The sequence below is a fragment of the Primulina eburnea genome, chromosome 1 (genome assembly GCF_022965805.1).
Source record: "Primulina eburnea isolate SZY01 chromosome 1, ASM2296580v1, whole genome shotgun sequence".
In the NCBI taxonomy this organism is placed as follows: domain Eukaryota; kingdom Viridiplantae; phylum Streptophyta; class Magnoliopsida; order Lamiales; family Gesneriaceae; genus Primulina; species Primulina eburnea.
The window spans coordinates 8,763,382-8,782,079 of NC_133101.1; the positions used below are offsets into that span (position 1 = coordinate 8,763,382).

At 36.2% G+C, this 18,698-nt stretch overlaps 1 protein-coding gene and 1 pseudogene across 1 annotated transcript; both read left to right on the top strand.

Annotated features, from left to right (window-relative positions):
- The first annotated feature begins 5,496 nt into the window (after nucleotides 1–5,496).
- On the top strand, nucleotides 5,497–15,089 carry LOC140826380 (RGS1-HXK1-interacting protein 1-like; annotated as a pseudogene).
- Nucleotides 15,090–15,566: 477 nt separating this feature from the next.
- Nucleotides 15,567–18,080, top strand: LOC140826371 (heat shock cognate 70 kDa protein-like). The gene is made up of 2 exons (XM_073188617.1): nucleotides 15,567–15,909; nucleotides 16,232–18,080. Exons 1-2 carry the CDS (start codon nucleotides 15,693–15,695, stop codon nucleotides 17,911–17,913), a joined length of 1,899 nt encoding a protein of 632 aa, XP_073044718.1. The 5' UTR covers nucleotides 15,567–15,692; the 3' UTR covers nucleotides 17,914–18,080.
- Nucleotides 18,081–18,698: the final 618 nt, after the last annotated feature.

Below are 18,698 nucleotides of genomic sequence, written 5' to 3' on the forward strand. Positions count from 1 at the left end.
ATGACACAACTTCTTGAATTTCATTATTCGTTCCAATGATGTTTAAATCATCTACTTATACATCAATAATTACATATCCGGATGTTGTTTTCTTAATGAAAACACAAGGACATATTGAATTATATTCATATCCCTTTTTCATCAAGTGATCACTTAGTCGATTATACCACATTCGACCGGATTGCTTCAACCCATATAATGATCTTTGTAATTTCACAGAATAACATTATCTGGGTTTTGAACTTTGTGCTTCAGGCATCTTAAATCCTTCAGAGATTTTCATATATATATATATATATATATATATATATACATATATATATATATATATATATATATATTACTATCAAGTGATCCATATAAGTAAGCTATAACAACATCCATAAGACGCATTTCTAAATTTTCAGATACCGCCAAGCTAATCAAATACCGAAACGTAATTGCATCCATCACAAGAGAATACGTTTCTTCATAATCAATTCCAGGCCTTTGAGAAAAACCTTGTGCAACAAGTCGAGCTTTATATCTTACTATTTCATTTTTCTCATTTCTCTTTCGAATAAAAACCCATTTGTATCCAACAGGTTTTACACCTTCAGGTGTAAGGACTATAGGTCCAAAAACATTACGTTTATTTAGGGAATCTAATTCAACTTGGATGACATCTTTCCATTTTATCCAATCCTGCCGATTTTTACATTCACCAAAAGATTTTGGTTCATGATCTTCGTTATCATTTATGATGTCGATTGCCACATTATAAGAAAATATATCATCAATTTCATCTATATCTTTTCGGTTCCATATTTTTCCAGTATTAATGTAATTGATAGAGATTTCATGATTCTCGTCAGTTTGTGGTTCTGACAGAACACTTTCATCATCATGCGTTTTCTTCAGGAACACCATTCTCTATTTTGTGATCATCATGTGTTTCTTCAGAAACATCATTCTTTATTTTGTGATCATCGTGTTTCTCTATGAATTTTCTTTTTCGAAGATTTTTATCCTTGAAACCGACCGGCCTTCCACGCTTCAGGCATTTAATGACATCATGAGTATCTTCCATTTGTTTCTTTGGAATTTCAATTCGAGCAGGGGCATTTGCAGCATGTATATATGATTTAGTTACCCTTTTTGTGTCTGCAAATGCATCTGGTATTTGATTTGCTATTCTTTGCAAGTGCACAATTTGCTGTACATCCTTTTCACATTGTTGTGTTCTTGGATCCAGATGTAACAATGATGATACATACCATGTAATTTCCTTTTCGGTATGTTTCTGTTCTCCCCCTAACATTGGGAAGATTTCCTCATTAAAATGACAATCAGCAAAACGTGCTGTGAACACGTCGCCTGTCTGAGGTTCAAGATATCGAATGATTGATGGACTATCATAACCGATATAAATTCCAACCTTTCTTTGAGATCCCATTTTCTTTCGTTGCGGTGGTGCAATATGCACATACACCATACATCCAAAAATTCTCAGATGAGAAATGTCTGGTTCTTTACCAAATGCCAGCTGTAATGGGGAGTATTTATGGTATGAACTTGGTCTGATGCGAATTAATGAAGCAGCATGTAAAATTGAATGTCCCCATATAGAAATAGGGAGCTTTGTTTTCATAATAATTGGTCTAGCAATCATTTGCAGACGTTTAATCAATGATTCAGCCAATCCATTCTGTGTATGTACATGAGCAACATGATGCTCAACAATGATTCCCATAGACATACAATAATCATTGAAGTCTGGGAAGTAAATTCACCAGCATTATCAAGTGTAATTTTCTTGATTGTATAATCGGGAAACTGATTCCTCAATTTTATTATTTGAGCAAGTAATCTTGCAAATGCAACATTTCGAGTTGACAATAAACATACATGTGACCATCTGCTGGAGGCATCAATCAATACCATAAAGTATCTGAATGGTCCACATGGTGGATGGATTGGTCCAAAAATATCACTCTAAATACGTTCAAGAAACATTGGTGATTCGGTTTGGATTTTGACTTGTAACGATCATGGGCCATTAGGCTGAACCAACAAAGGCCTCGGCCCATACCCACGTACCACTAGTGGTCATGGGTCGTTAGGATGGTCCAGCATGGGCCTCGGCCCATGCCCATGCACCGCCACTCATAGAATATCCCACTCCCTGAAAAGTGGTTTCTTTCGCCTTCCCCAACACTTGAACCCAGGACCTCCAGGATAAGTACCTAGATTCCTAAGTGTTGGTAACCAGTTGGGCTATGATTATTGTATGTCTATGGGAATCATTGTTGAGCATCCTGTTGCTCATGTACATACACAGAATGGATTGGCTGAATCATTGTTTAAACGTCTGCAAATGATTGCTAGACCAATGATTATGAAAACAAAGCTCCCTATTTCTATATGGGGACATGCAATTTTACATGCTGCTTCATTAATTCGCATCAGACCAAGTGTATATCATAAATACTCCCCATTACAGCTTGCATTTGGTAAAAAACCAGACATTTCTCATCTTAGAATTTTTGGATGTATGGTATATGTGCCTATTGCACCACCACAACGAAAGAAAATGAGACCTCAAAGAAAGGTTGGAATTTATATCGGTTATGATAGTCCATCAATCATTCGTTATCTTGAACCTCAGACAGACGACGTGTTCACAGCACGTTTTGCTGATTGTCATTTTAATGAGGAAATCTTCCCAATGTTAGGGAGAGAACATAAACATACCGAAAAGGAAATTACATGGTATGTATCATCATTGTTACATCTGGATCCAAGAACACAACAATGTGAAAAGGATGTACAGCAAATTGTGCACTTGCAAAGAATAGCAAATCAAATACCAGATGCATTTGCAGACACAAAAAGGGTAACTAAATCATATATACATGCTGCAAATGCCCCTGCTCGAATTGAAATTCCAAAGAAACAAATGGAAGATACTCATGATGTCATTAAACGCCTGAAGCGTGGAAGGCCGGTCGGTTCCAAGGATAAAAATCCTCGAAAAAGAAAATCCATAGAGAAACACGATGATCACAAAATAAAGAATGATGTTTCTGAAGAAACACATGATGATCACAAAATAGAGAATGGTGTTCCTGAAGAAAACGCATGATGATGAAAGTGTTCTGTCAGAACCACAAACTGACGAGAATCATGAAATCTCTATCAATTACATTAATACTGGAAAAATATGGAACCGAAAAGATATAGATGAAATTGATGATATATTTTCTTATAATGTGGCAATCGACATCATAAATGATAACGAAGATCATGAACCAAAATCTTTTGGTGAATGTAAAAATCGGCAGGATTGGATAAAATGGAAAGAAGCCATCCAGGTTGAATTAGATTCGCTAAATAAACGTAATGTTTTTGGACCTATAGTCCTTACACCTGAAGGTTTAAAACCTGTTGGATACAAATGGGTTTTTATTCGAAAGCGAAATGAGAAAAATGAAATAGTGAGATATAAAGCTCGACTTGTTGCACAAAGTTTTTCTCAAAGACCTGGAATTGATTATGAAGAAACGTATTCTCCTGTGATGGATGCAATTACGTTTCGGTATTTGATTAGCTTGGCGGTATCTGAAAATTTAGAAATGCGTCTTATAAATGTTGTTAAAGCTTACTTATATGGATCACTTGATAGTAATATATATATAAAAATCTCTGAAGGATTTAAGATGCCTGAAGCACAAAAACCCAGGGAATGTTATTCTGTGAAATTACAAAGATCATTATATGAGTTAAAGCAATCAAGTCGAATGTGGTATAATCGACTAAGTGATCACTTGATGAAAAAGGGATATGTAAATAATTCAATATGCCCTTGTGTTTTCGTTAAGAAAACAACATCCGGATGCGTAATTATTGCTGTATATGTTGATGATTTAAACATCATTGGAACGAATAAGGAAATTCAAGAAGTTGTGTCATACTTGAAAGAAGAATTTGAAATGAAGGATCCTGGAAAAACCAAGTATTGTCAGGGTTTACAAATTGAACAAAAAGAATGCGGAATGTTTGTTCACCAGACAAATTATACAGAAAAGATCCTTAAACGTTTTAATATGGATAAAGCAAATCCTTTAAGTACTTCAATGGTTGTTAGATCATTAAACATAGAAAAGGATCCATTCCGTCCATGTGAAGATGATGAAGATATTCTTGGTCCAGAAGTACCATATCTAAGTGCCATCGGTGCCCTTATGTACCTTACAAATTGTACAAGGCCTGATATATCTTTTGCCGTGAATCTGTTGGCAAGATTTAGCTCATATCCAACAAAGAGACACTGGAACGGAATTAAACATATATTCCGTTATCTACGAGGAACGACAGACTTGGGACTTTTGTATTCAAAAGATGCTAATCCAAGTATAATTGGTTATGCTGATGCTGGATACTTATCTGATCCACACAAGGCACGTTCCCAAACTGGATATGTATTTACTCGTGGAGGCACTGCAATATCTTGGCGTTCACAAAAACAAACGCTCGTAACAACTTCATCAAATCATGTCGAGATTATTGCACTACATGAAGCAAGTCGTGAATGTGTGTGGTTAAAATCAATGACCCAACATATCCAAATTTCATGCGGATTATCATTCGATGAGAAGCCTGTGATACTATATGAAGATAATGCTGCATGTGTTGCTCAAATGAAAGAAGGATACATAAAAAGCGACAGAACTAAACATATTCCTCCTAAGTTCTTCGCATTCACCAAGGAGCTTGAAAGAATAAATGTATTGATGTTCGTCACATTCAATCAAGTGAAAACTCATCAGATCTCTTCACAAAGGCACTTCCTACGTCAATATTCAGAAAGCACATATATAATATTGAGATACGTGACTGCACTCTTTTTCCCTTACTATGGTTTTTATCCCAATGGGTTTTTGATAAGTAAGGTTTTTAACGAGGCAGTACAAAACACGTAATGAAGACATCATCGTATCATGATCATCATCACAAGGGGGAGTGTTGAAAATAATATATTTGAATATTGAAAAAGTAATAGTTGAATATTTGAATGTTGAAAATAAGAGTTGTAAAGTTAGAAATTTGTGTGTGATGATGTATGTAATGATGTATTTTATTTTTTGGATTATGTGTAATGAAACTCTATAAATCATTTGTGAAGAAAATCACAATTGAGTAGAGAGAAAAATATTATAAAGTGTGCAGTTTGGTAAATTTTGAGAGTTTGAGATTTTTACTTTTTACCATAAATTTTTACTTTTTCACAACATTTTTTTCTTTTATCGATATTTTTGAATTTTTAAATAAAATGATCTATCATTTCTAATATAAAAAAATATTATGAAAAAATATTTTTTTATTTTTTATTTTTTATTTTTTATTTTAATATAATCTTTATACATTTGACACGATCCTTAACATCAAAGACATTTTAGTACATGACACAGACATTTTGATTTGCACTATTAAAAAATAATATATGCATTGCACCGTGGAGGCACTTTCAAATTCATAGAACTATAGAGGTGAAAATGCAATTAATCACTATGTCCGATCTCTACTCCGGTTCATACCCAAATCGGAAAACACTACACCCGAAGCCCAGCCCAGCATCTGGCTTCCATTCTGAAACAAACGAAATCTGACACAGCGCCCGCGAAACTCGAAGCTTGTATAGAATGGCAGCAATCGCCGGCGAATCAACGGAAGGGAAGCGGGACGGAATTCCTCCGGAGGTCGCTAGTCACAAGATCTCAGAATTTATCGAGGAGAATATACCTTGGATGGATTACGCTGTGCAGCAGGCACAAATTGCACAGAAGACGGTCGAAGGTTCCGTAGAGAATGCCATTGCAGTCGCCAAATCGAGATTCGATGGCATTATCACCACCTCCTGTGCTCATTTCAACCAAACTATTGTAAATTTTCACTCGTTCTATCGTTGGCTATATGTTAGGTTGTAGGTGTTTCAGTTGTTTTGTTGTAAATTTTTTTTCGCTTTCTGGTAAAGTAAATGAATACGGAAATTAAACACTTATCCCGTATATATCATCATAAGCATACACTCTGCTCAGAGGCTCTAAATACTTTTGTTCTAATTTCCTGCGATGAATGCCAGTTTGCTATATTTGATGTACAAATCATGAGGAAGTCTCTTTTTGTTTGCTATTAGCGAATATAAATGCAATGCTATGTTTCCTGTTTTCATTTATTTCAATAGTTTCTCTGCATTTACAAATTGCGATTAAACACAAAAAATTTCTTTGAGCAGTGGGCATTTATGAACGTGGTTGTGTTCTATGCTTCAGATTTATATCATTCCAGCATGAATAATCTATTTACTGATGTCTAGACAAAATTATTCCATTTTATGCTGGCAAATTTTGTCTGGATTTTACACCATTCTGTGCATGGACTATATGTGGGCGTGCCTTTCATTTTTGTTGTGCTAGCATGACTAGGGGTTGGGACATTTATTATTAGAAATTTGAGCTCAAAAATGTTAAGATTGAAATTTAGATCTAACTCAAGCCCAAAAACTAGCTCATAGGGGAAGGTTGTCCAAAAACATATATACAACTCCTAGGTATTTTATTCAACCAATGTGGGACAACTAACATACCTCTCACGCCTAAGAATGAACATCTGGAGCGTGAAGTTTACAAATGACTCAATTATGGGCATAACGAGTGACCTAACTATGGGCAGTCCAACACATAACGGTGGAACTTGAGTTCTGATACCATGTTAAGATTGTAACTTGGACCTAACTCAGCCCCAAAAGCTAGCTCAAGGGGGGAGGATTGTCCAAGACCATATATTCAATTTTCAGGTATTTTATCCAACCGATGTGTGACAACTAACAAAATAAGAGATATCATTGTGTATAGATTTAATTATTGTGGCTAGGTTCTCAAAATATTCTCAGTACCAGTATTTTAGGAAAAAAATGAATACGTATCCTGTGGATACTCATGCTAATACTCAAAGCACAAATTCTTTTAAAATTTGAGCTAGAGCTTTAGCGGTTCCCGAGCAATTGATTTTTGATAGATTCTGACTATTTTCTGGCAAATGCTCGATTTATCAGATAAGGTTTATATACTCTTTTGATTTGAAAGAATCTTGATGCAGGATTCTTTGCAAAGTGTCAAGTCTGACTGTAGCGCCTATGAGGAAAATTGTCTTTGGGAAAATTAAAGGTTTACTTGTGCTGAATAATTCATGACATATTTGGCGTATGTGATCATTTGACATTTATCTTTTGTTCCTTTGGCTTTTAAATTTTTATGACGTTATTGTTTTGCAGAGGGCTTTCTTATTGCTTCTTCGCACCCGTTGATGTCCACAGGAGCTGTTCTTTGTTTAGGATTACTGGGTCTGAAAAGTAAGTCTAAGCGGTGTATGGGTTTACAAAAGAATTTTGCTTATCTCGTTGGAACAAAGACTTCGACTGCCTTTTTTTATTATTAATTTGTTAAAATTGTTTTTTTCATTTTAAAATGTTTTGTCATCATTGTCAATAGGGACGAGACAATTCCTGTACTACAATTCAATGCGCTTCTTTGTCAGCGAAGAGGTACTCAACTACTATTGATTCTCTTGTATTTATGATATATCAAACTAACTGTGTAAACTAAAACATGAGTGGCATACACAACAGCAAGATGATATTTTGATTTAGCTCTTATACAAAGTTTCTATAATAGACACAAGAGCAGATGAAAGTAGTTTATCCTGACAATGTAACATTGTGAAATAGATTAATTTTTTTTAAAGTTTTGGTTAAGTTAGCTGGTTACATTTATATCGCGAAGAAAATTTATTAATCATTTTAAGGATCTTTGACTCTTGGAATGATGCTTCTGATTCAGGTCTTGCTTTCAAGAGCAGATGTAAAGGTTAAGGAATTGCGGCAATCCATGGATGTTTTGAAGGCTGAAGCTGAAAAGTTGGGGGCATTTTTTTTTGGATAACTTTTTGTGCTCGACACCAACACCTGAAGCATTCTTCAGTCGTACTTACTGCTTTTCAAGAAAGTTTTACATCATCTTGATATCACCCCTCTCCTTTTGCTTCCACTCAAAGACATTAAATAAAAGTTCATATGAGGGAGGCTTGAGATTTCAAACAGATAGTTGGAAACTTTTTAATGGCTTTGATTGTGAAAGTAATAATTGTGATGTTGACTCATCTGGACTTAGAAATGACACATGTGCTTAATACATTAGAAAAAGGCAATGCAAGCAGAAGATGACTTGTTACGAGGGGGAACAAAACTCAGGTTTTTCTATGCTTTCAGTCCATTGCCTGTATTCAAGCTTCATTTATAAGATATCTCATTCATCTGTTAATAATGCTTTCTGCTCAAAATTCTATTCAGGCAGGCGGGAAAGCAAATACATACTGCCATCAACTCCGCTCATAAGATAGAAAGAAAAGCAGGGGGTTTGTAAACTTATCGTCTCTTTCTTTTGTTAAATATTTATCTGTCTATATTGGCCTGTTCCATGGGAAAGGGTCGGAGAGATATCGATATGTCAAGCGATAACATTTCTGTTTTCTTTCTCGATCAGATTGTCTGATATGCTTTATGTTTTATCAGGCTTGAAGGATGTTCTTAGGGAGCTTCCTAGCAGAGAAGCATCTCGGTTTAGAACACAAGTAAGTCCCTTTCACTATTTATCTGAAGGGGTAATATAATATACATCTAGTCTAGTAATATCCCTGTTTGTGATTGAAGATCAAAAGATCTCGTTTCATAAATTTCTGCAGAGTACATCTTGTAGCTGATTTTATGGAGCATGGTTCAGGTTTCTTATGTTAAAAAAAATAGTTGGTTTTTTTACAATTTTATGTTTCCAAACCTTGGTCCTTGGCATAGTACTAATGTTTCATTGGTCATAATATAGAAATTATAGATCTATACAAGACCAATCTTTTAAAATTGTCATAGAAATATCAGCTTGTAATCTATTGCCGAGTGGCTTTAGCTGCATTTTTCTTTATTATGGTCGAAAATTGCGGTAAAAATTGCGGCAAAAATTTGCAATTTATAACAAGTGAAGGATTTATCTCCGGCACCTTCATCAAGATGGATGCTAACATTTGTTGGATGGCCCATCCTAATTCTTAAAAACTGCTGGATTAATCATGCAAGTGGCCGACAAAATTTTAGCTCTTGGAATAGAGCATATGTGTTCTATATATGTGTTTTGTGGTCTTTATGTACCATTCTTCCCTCTTAAACTCTAGGAGTTTGACCAGGAGGTATACTCAAATAGCCTAAATATTGAAGGAGTTTGCTGATCTTTGTTAAATAAAGTCCTCTTATGTAGGGATATTTAGATTTGTTTTTGACTTGGTCTATGTTTCGGTTACCTATTTCCTTTATTCTTGTTGAGTTGTTATTTACGTTGAATTGTATGGCTATATAAGCCAAGACCATTATCAATAAAACTTGAGCCATTGATACTCAGCTTGTTGTCTATTTGTTCTCAAAATCTTATAAACAGATTAAGTTTCTCAACAATCTGGTATCAGAGCTTGTAGTGGTCCAAATAAATTCTAGCAGCAGCATAGAAGATGACTACGAAGATGACTACCGACAACTTCATTCAGCCAGCTATTCCTCGCTTTGATGGTCACTATGATCATTGGAGCATGTTAATGGAAAATTTTCTCCGTTCCAAGGAATATTGGGAGTTGGTGGACTCTGGCTATGTTGAACCAGCCGATGATGCATCACAGTCAGAAGCACATCGCAAAAGGAATGAGGAAATGAAGCTCAAAGATTTGAAAGTGAAGAATTATCTCTTCCAGGCCATCGATCGCACAGTTCTTGACACCATTCTCAAAAAGGATACTTCCAAAGACATATGGGATGCCATGAAAAAAAAATATGAAGGAAATGCGAGGGTCAAGAGATCTCATCTTCAAGCTCTCCGCAGAGAGTTTGAAACTCTTGAGATGAGAACTGGTGAAGGAGTGACAGAGTATTTCTCAAGGGTCATGACAGTAGCAAACAAGATGCGAACATATGGAGAAGATATGGAAGATGTTAAAGTAGTAGAAAAAATTCTACGCTCCTTAACTGAGAAATTTAACTATGTTGTTTGTTCCATTGAAGAATCAAAAGACACTGATGCTCTCACTATTGATGAGTTACAAAGCTCATTGATAGTACATGAACAGAAATTTCAGAGGCATCATGGAGAGGAGCATGCTTTGAAAGTGACATATGATGGAGGAAGAGGTCGTGGTCGTAATACCTATAGAGGACGAGGAAGAGGCAGAGGGGGAGGCAGAGCCAGTTTCAACAAGGCCACCGTGGAATGTTATAAATGCCATAAACTTGGACATTTTCAATATGAATGTCCTGAGAATAAAGAAGTGCATTATGCAGAAGTTGGCGAGGAAGATGAAATGCTTCTCATGGCTTATGAGGAATTGATTGAGACCAGAAATGAAGATGTATGGTTCCTTGATTCAGGTTGTTCTAATCATATGTGTGGCAACCGAGGTATATTCAGTGAGATCAATGAAGAATTTCGGCACTCGGTGAAGCTCGGAAATAACACAAAGATGAATGTAATGGGCAAAGGAAGTGTGAAATTGCTACTAAATGGAGTTAATCATGTTGTTTCTGAGGTATACTATATCCCTGAATTGAAAAATAATCTTTTGAGCATAGGGCAATTGCAGGAAAGAGGCTTGGCTATTTTGATCAAAGATGGTATGTGCAAGATTTTCCATCCAGAAAGAGGCTTGATTATTCAGACTAACATGAGTACCAATAGAATGTTTATTGTACAATCTCAATCACAAACTTTCTGTCCAAAGGAAGTTGATCAATGCTTTCACACAAAAGCTGACAACTTAACTCATCTCTGGCACAAAAGGTATGGACATTTAAGCTACAAAGGTTTGCGTACCTTGCTGAATAAAGACATGGTAAATGGAATTCCTCAACTCTCTACTTCAAGTACTGAGATATGTATTGATTGCATCAATGGGAAACAACATCGTGATCCCATTTCAAAGAAGAGTCATTGGAGAGCAGCTCAGAAACTAGAACTCATTCATGCAGATATTTGCGGCCCGATCACACCCACATCTAATAGCAATAAGAGGTACATTCTTCTATTCATTGATGATTACAGTAGAAAGGCTTGGGTGTATTTCTTGATAGAAAAATCAGAGGCTTTTAGTCTTTTTCAATGTTTTAAGACTATGGTTGAGAAAGAAACAGGGATGTTCATCAAATGTTTACGCACTGATAGATGAGGCGAATTTAATTCAAACGAGTTCAATGATTTCTGCAAACAAAGTGGAATAAAGAAGCAATTGACCACTGCCTATACACCACAGCAGAATGGTGTTGCTGAACGGAAGAATAGAACCATCATGAACATGGTCCGATCGATGCTATCTGACAAAAATCTTCCCAAATCCTTTTGGCCAGAAGCAGTAAACTGGACCATCTATGTCTTAAACAGGTGTCCAACTTTGGCAGTTAAAGATGTTACTCCAGAGGAGGCTTGGAGTGGACTGAAGCCATCAGTAGCACACTTTCGAGTCTTCGGTTGTATAGCACATGTCCATGTTCCAAAGGCAGGGAGGACAAAACTTGATGATAGAAGCATTGCTTGTGTATTGCTGGGGGTTAGTGAGGAATCAAAAGGCTACATGTTATTTGATCCAGTTGCTAAGAGAATCATTGTGAGTAGAGATGTAATTTTCGAAGAAGTGAAACAATGGGATTGGGACGAGAGTCATAGAAAACACACTGAAGTAGCCTTAGAGTGGGGTGAAAATGAAGGAGTAAGCGAAACTGAGGATAGTGGTATCAATGTTGGGACAGATGAAGAAGTTAGAAGTGAGACAGATAGCTCTAATGAAGGTGACGAGAGAGTGAGGAGACCTCCTAGCTGGATGAGCGATTATGTCAGTGGCGAAGGTTTATCTGAGGATGAGGCTCATATGGTGCAAGTAGTATCAACTGATCCGTTGTACTTTGAGGAAGCCATGAAAAGTGCAGATTGGAGGAAGGCCATGGATAGTGAAATCAGTTCCATCGAGAGGAACAAAACATGGACTCTTATTGAGCTACCAGCTGGGGCAAAAAAGATTGGTGTGAAGTGGGTTTATAAAACAAAGTACAACGAACATGGCAAGATTGAGAAACACAAGGCACGTCTGGTTGCGAAAGGGTACTCTCAACAATATGGTGTAGATTACACGGAAGTTTTCGCACCAGTAGCAAGAATGGATACGGTAAGGATGATCATTGCTCTAGCAGCACACAAGGATTGGAAAATTTTTCAACTAGATGTTAAGTCCGCATTCCTCCATGGTGAGCTTAGTGAAGATGTTTATGTGGAACAACCAAGAGGATACGAAAAAGGAGGCAGTGAACATCTTGTCTACAAGCTACACAAAGTCTTGTATGGATTAAAACAAGCTCCACGAGCTTGGTTCAGTCGGATTGAAGCACACTTTATCAAAGAAGGTTTCCAAAGGTGCGATAGCGAGCAGACATTATTCACAAAGAAGAACAAGGAAGGAAAATGCATCATTGTAAGTGTTTATGTTGATGATTTAATTTTCACCGGTGATGATGAAATTATGATGTCCGAATTTAAAAGCTCTATGTTGAGAGAGTTTGATATGACTGATTTGGGAAAGATGAGATTCTTTCTTGGAATTGAGGTGTTGCAAAAATCTGGTGGTATTTCTATATGCCAAAGAAAATATGCAATGGAAATTCTGAAAAGATTTGGCATGAATGAAAGTAATTCAGTAGGGAGTCCAATTGTTCCAGGCTTCAAAGTAAGCAAAGATGAAGATGGAATCTCGGTTGATGAAACTTACTACAAACAACTAGTTGGGAGTTTGATGTATCTCACTACCACGAGACCTGACATAATGTTTGTCACTTGTCTCATTAGTAGATACATGGCAAAACCAAAAGAGATTCATCTACAAGCAGCTAAAAGAGTGCTCCGATATCTAAAAGGGACTATGGACTATGGAATTCATTATACAAAAAAAGGAGATGGTGAGTTGTTGGCATTTACTGACAGTGACTATGCTGGAGATATGGAGGATAGGAAGAGTACATCGGGATATGTTTTCTTAATGAATTCTGGTGCTGTTTCGTGGTGTTCAAAGAAGCAGCCAATCGTGACCTTATCTACTACAGAAGCTGAATTTGTAGCGGCTGCCGTGTGTGCTTGTCAAGGAGTTTGGATGAAAAGAATTTTAAAGGAGCTGGGATGCTCGGATGAAGGTTGCATTACTGTGATGTGCGACAACAGTTCTACTATCAAGCTGTCAAAAAATCCCGTTATGCATGGTCGCAGTAAACATATAGATGTGAGATTTCATTTCTTGAGGAATCTTACCAAAGATGGCAAGATTGAATTAATTTATTGCGGCAGTCAAGACCAAGTGGCAGATATAATGACTAAACCATTGAAGCTTGAAGCCTTTCAGAAGCTTCGAAAGATGCTGGGAGTTTGCGAGATCTCAAGCATAAACTAAGTGCTAAATAGCATTTAGTTTAAGGGAGGAAATGAAGGAGTTTGCTGATCTTTGTTAAATAAAGTCCTGTTATGTAGGGATATTTAGATTTGTTTTTGACTTGGTCTATGTTTCGGTTACCTATTTCCTTTATTCTTGTTGAGTTGTTATTTACGTTGAATTGTATGGCTATATAAGCCAAGACCATTATCAATAAAACTTGAGCCATTGATACTCAGCTTGTTGTCTATTTGTTCTCAAAATCTTATAAACAGATTAAGTTTCTCAACAAATATGGCCTGGCTAAGCTTCCGAATCATGATCATAATTTAGGCAATGTGTCCTCGTCGAAGTTCATACTGAAAAATGTGCCTACACAACAAGCATATACTCTTTTAAGATATCATGTAATATGTCATCATCTATTTACTCTTGGTAGAAATTCATGCCCTTGGCATGTGTTGAAACCATACTGTTTGTTGAAATGTAAAAAAAAATTATATTAATTTTTTACTTTTACTTTTAGGAGTTAGACTTCATCATCATTCACCTACTTAAGCAAGACAAATAAGAACACTAGTTAAATGTGGTGAAACTTGACGAATCAATGTGCGTGCATGTAAGAAAACATAGCATTTTTCACTGTAAGAAATACAAATGGTGACCACTTTTCTGCTTTTAGGTTATGAACCTTGTTAAAGAGGCAAAACGAGAAAGGAACACTCTGTCCAAAGAAGTTACGAAGATCTGCAATTATGGGATCTCAGCTTGAGACTTGCCTATCTTAATCCTCTTTCCATGGATATAAATCCAATATAGTTTCTTGAATCTCGTAGATGCGCGGTACATTAGTTCCTATCTTTAAAATTAAAGTGGTTGCAGATCATGTTTTTCAAATTTTGGCAGTGAACATATACATTTGAAAGTCAGCAGCGATGCTGTTGCAGCAAGTTCAAGGCTGAGTTTCTACCTCTGTTGCCATTGAGTCATTTGAAATCGTCAGAATATTAAAGAATGGATATTTTCCTGACATGAATCGGTCTAATGTAGAGTCAAGCACATTCTATAATAAAAGGCGTACCAGTGTGTGTGATGCATGTGCGTGACATGGTATAGCAATTGTTGACATGGTTTTAACATGATCTGTGATCTCAAGGGTGAACTTTGCTGCTGCAATGCTTTTTGCTTGACGGTCCCGATATAGTCAAGGGCTAAGTTTCGGCCGGTTGCTGAGCTCAATTATATGGGTGCAGTCAAAAGCTCAACTATCTTGAGAAGTGTCTTTTTACAGTAATGTGTAGAAGAACTTAAATGTCAAATTTTACATAGAATTTATGATTCCTCACCTCTTGCATGACTTGACTCAGTTGACTTAATCGGCACCGCCAAGCAAATAATTGTACATCAATCTCACATGAATGCCGATATGGTTGTTCTGACTCTTGACTGACAATTCCACGCCTATAAGTCACGCACAATCAATTAAAGCACCATGTTTCTATCCTTAACATGGGTATTTGGTCATAAGATAATTGAATAAATAGGTAGGTTATCGAGTTCTTTTTTTTTTAATTAATGAAATTACTTCTATTAAAAAGATAAAAAGAGTAATTATACAATTACGCCAGACATTCTCATTCTCAGGAGATAATACAACCTAACAAATCATACATGATCATACAAAATGTTTAAACTGTAATTAAAATACATTAATAGAACTTGAAAAACATCTAGTTCTTGCTTACATTACATTAAGTAGTAACCTAACACAAAATCCAAAAAGTCGTCCCAACTTGACACCAATTATATATATTAATCAAAGTCATTATTTATAATTTATGAAACCAATTAGATATATTAGTCAAAGTCATTATTTATAATTTATGAAACCAATTAGATATATTAATCAAAGTCATTATTTATAATTTATGCATCGATTATTTTAATGTCAACTTGGAAATCGATATTATCATCATAAAATTACAGACAGACTTCGACTTTGGTATTTTGTGGTCTCTTTCACCGTCGCAACTTGTAAATAGATTGCCATTTCTACAGCTCACTCTGATTACCATACTCGCGTTGACATTGACTTGGTGTTTCCATTTCCTCCAGTTTTACACAAAAACCGAGTGTTCCCAACATTTTCATCAACGAAGACTACAATGGCTAGAAAAAACATTGAAGCTCCGGCGATTGGAATCGATTTGGGCACGACTTATTCATGCGCAGCCGTCTGGCGGCATGATCGTGCTGAGATCATACCCAATGACCAGGGCGACCGCACGACACCTTCTTATGTAGCTTTCAGCCCGGTAGAACGTCTCATAGGCGGTGCCGCCAAGAATCTTGCCGCCATGAACCCAGCCAACACCATTTTCGGTTAGATGTTGCTATTAGCATTCACAGTTTAATTTCTTGATAAATCTGCTTTTTTAGTGTTTTTTTTTTGGGTTCCGGCCGTTGACTTGCTCATGCTTATAATTATGTTTATGTATTTCTTTTCATCCATAACTGATTAGTTTCGGTATGAAATTGAGTTTCTAATGTGATGCATCAAACTGAGTCGTGTGCTTGTTTTGGTTGATCAAAAGTCAAAATTACCTGATTATAATCTCTCCACCAAGAACGTAACCATCGAGTTTTGCTCTACTTGGGGTTGATGAACCATTTGCTGTTTTGGGTTGCTCAATTAATTCTGCAGATGCTAAGAGGTTGATCGGTCGAAGATTCAGCGACTCTTTGGTCCAGAAGGATGTGAAACTCTGGCCTTTCCAGGTCATTTCTGGCCCTGATGATAAACCCTTGATTACGGTTACCTTCAAAGGTGAAGAGAAAAAATTTGTGGCCGAAGAGATTTCATCAATGATCCTCATCAAGATGAAAGAAACTGCGGAAGCTTTTCTTGGGTCAGCAGTGAAAAAGGCAGTTATCACAGTACCTGCCTACTTCAACGATTCCCAGAGGCAAGCAACCAAGGATGCTGGAACCATTGCTGGGCTTAATGTCTTGCGTATTGTTGTTGAACCAACTGCTGCAGCCATTGCTTATGGTCTTGACAAAAAGTTTAACAGCTCTGGTAGAAAGAGTAATGTGCTTATTTTCGACCTCGGGGGTGGCACCTTTGATGTATCTCTTCTCACTATGGAGAATAGCATGTTTACCGTTAAGGCCATTGATGGTGACACCCACCTTGGAGGAGAGGATTTCGATGATAGAATGGTTAACCATTGTGTTCAAGAATTCAAGAGAAAACACAGAAAGGATATAGGTGACAATCCCAGAGCATTGAGAAGGTTGAGGACATCTTGTGAGAGGGCAAAGAGGAATCTATCATCTGCAACAGAAACAAACATCGCAATCGATTGTTTGTATGATGGGATCGATTTTGACTACAAAATAACTCGTGCAAAATTCGAGGAACTTAACATGGATTTGTTCAAGAAATGCATTAAACATATTGAGGAGTGTTTGAATGAGGCTAAGATGGACAAGAATAGTATCCATGACGTGGTGCTCGTTGGTGGATCCACTAGAATTCCAAAGGTCCAGCAAATGCTGCAAGAATATTTTAATGGTAAGGAGTTGTGTAGGAGCATTCATCCTGATGAGGCCGTCGCTTCTGGTGCAGCAATTCAAGCAGCATTATTAGCTGGCCAGGGCAATGCAGAGGTTCAGGGTATACTATTATGCGAAGTCACGCCACTGTCACTTGGCGTGCATGTCGAAGGGGGTGAAATGAGTGTAATCATACCAAGAAACTCTGCTATTCCTACCAAGAAGGAGGAACAATTCATGACATGTGCTGACAACCAAAGCGTCGCGCTCATCCAAGTGTTTGAGGGAGAAAGGGCGAGAACCATGGATAACAATTTGTTGGGCAAATTCGAGCTCACAGGCATCCCACCAGCTCCAAGAGGCATCCCTAAAATAACCATCTGCTTTGATGTCGACGCCAATGGGATTCTGAATGTCTCTGCTGAAGATCAAACAACTGGAAATAAAAAAAACATCACAATCATCAATGACAAAGGCAGGTTATCTACAGAAGAGATCGAGAGAATGCTGCGAGAAGCCGAGTTATTTAAGGCAGAAGATGAGAAGCATAAAAGGAGAGTTGAGGCCAAGAATGCTCTGGAAAATTATGTCTACAGCATGAGAAATAAAATTAAAAATGACAACAATTTTGCTTTCAACTTGACATATTCAGACAAGAGAAAGTTTGAAAATGCGACTGAGCGTGCTAACGAGTGGTTGGAAAACAACCAAGACGGCGGAGAAGATCAGTTTAAGAATAAAATGAAAGAGCTAGAGAACATCTGCAACCCCATAATTGCCAATATGTATTCGGGTGGCAGTGGTCCTAAGATTGATGAAGTTGATTAATTTTCTTATTCCATATACAATTGTAACATATTTTAAGGTTGGTTTGATTTTGTTTGATGTGTTTTATGAAGTTTTATTTTGAACAGATGCATTGAACTCTGTATTATTTGTTTGCTTTTATTTTTTCTGTTTGTGATGCAAAAAAAATGATTGACTATTTCAATTTTTAGTAATGTTTTTGTATCTTCAAATTTCATAAAATATATATATATATATATATATATATATATATATATATATATATATATATATATATATATATATATATATAATTGCAAGACAAATATAATTTAACTGAACCAAATTATATTCTCGCATTATTTGATATATATATATATAATTGCAAGACAAATATAATTTAACTGAACCAAATTATATTCTCGCATTATTTGCATTCCGTATACCATATTGGCGGTAAAGAAAATGGCGTGAGCACCACAATTTTAAAATAATTTCTATAGTTCAATCATGATTTCAAATGTGCTAAAGCTGAAAATAGAGAGTACTTTGGTATAACCCGTGTTTTAAAAAACATGAAAAAAGGGTCAATCATTTGGTTGATAATATTATGCATGTAAAAATGGAAAAAATACAATTTTTAGATAACGTTTTAAGTTAACTTTATATTTTAAATAATAAAAACACTAAATGGCCAGAATAAAGTTTGTTATGAACTTTTTTTTTTTTTTTTTTTCATATAATAGATGCCGTCATTGATTTTTTTTAGAAAAATAAGCCGAAAAAATATCAATTATGATAACATATGTGAATAAGCTCAAAATATT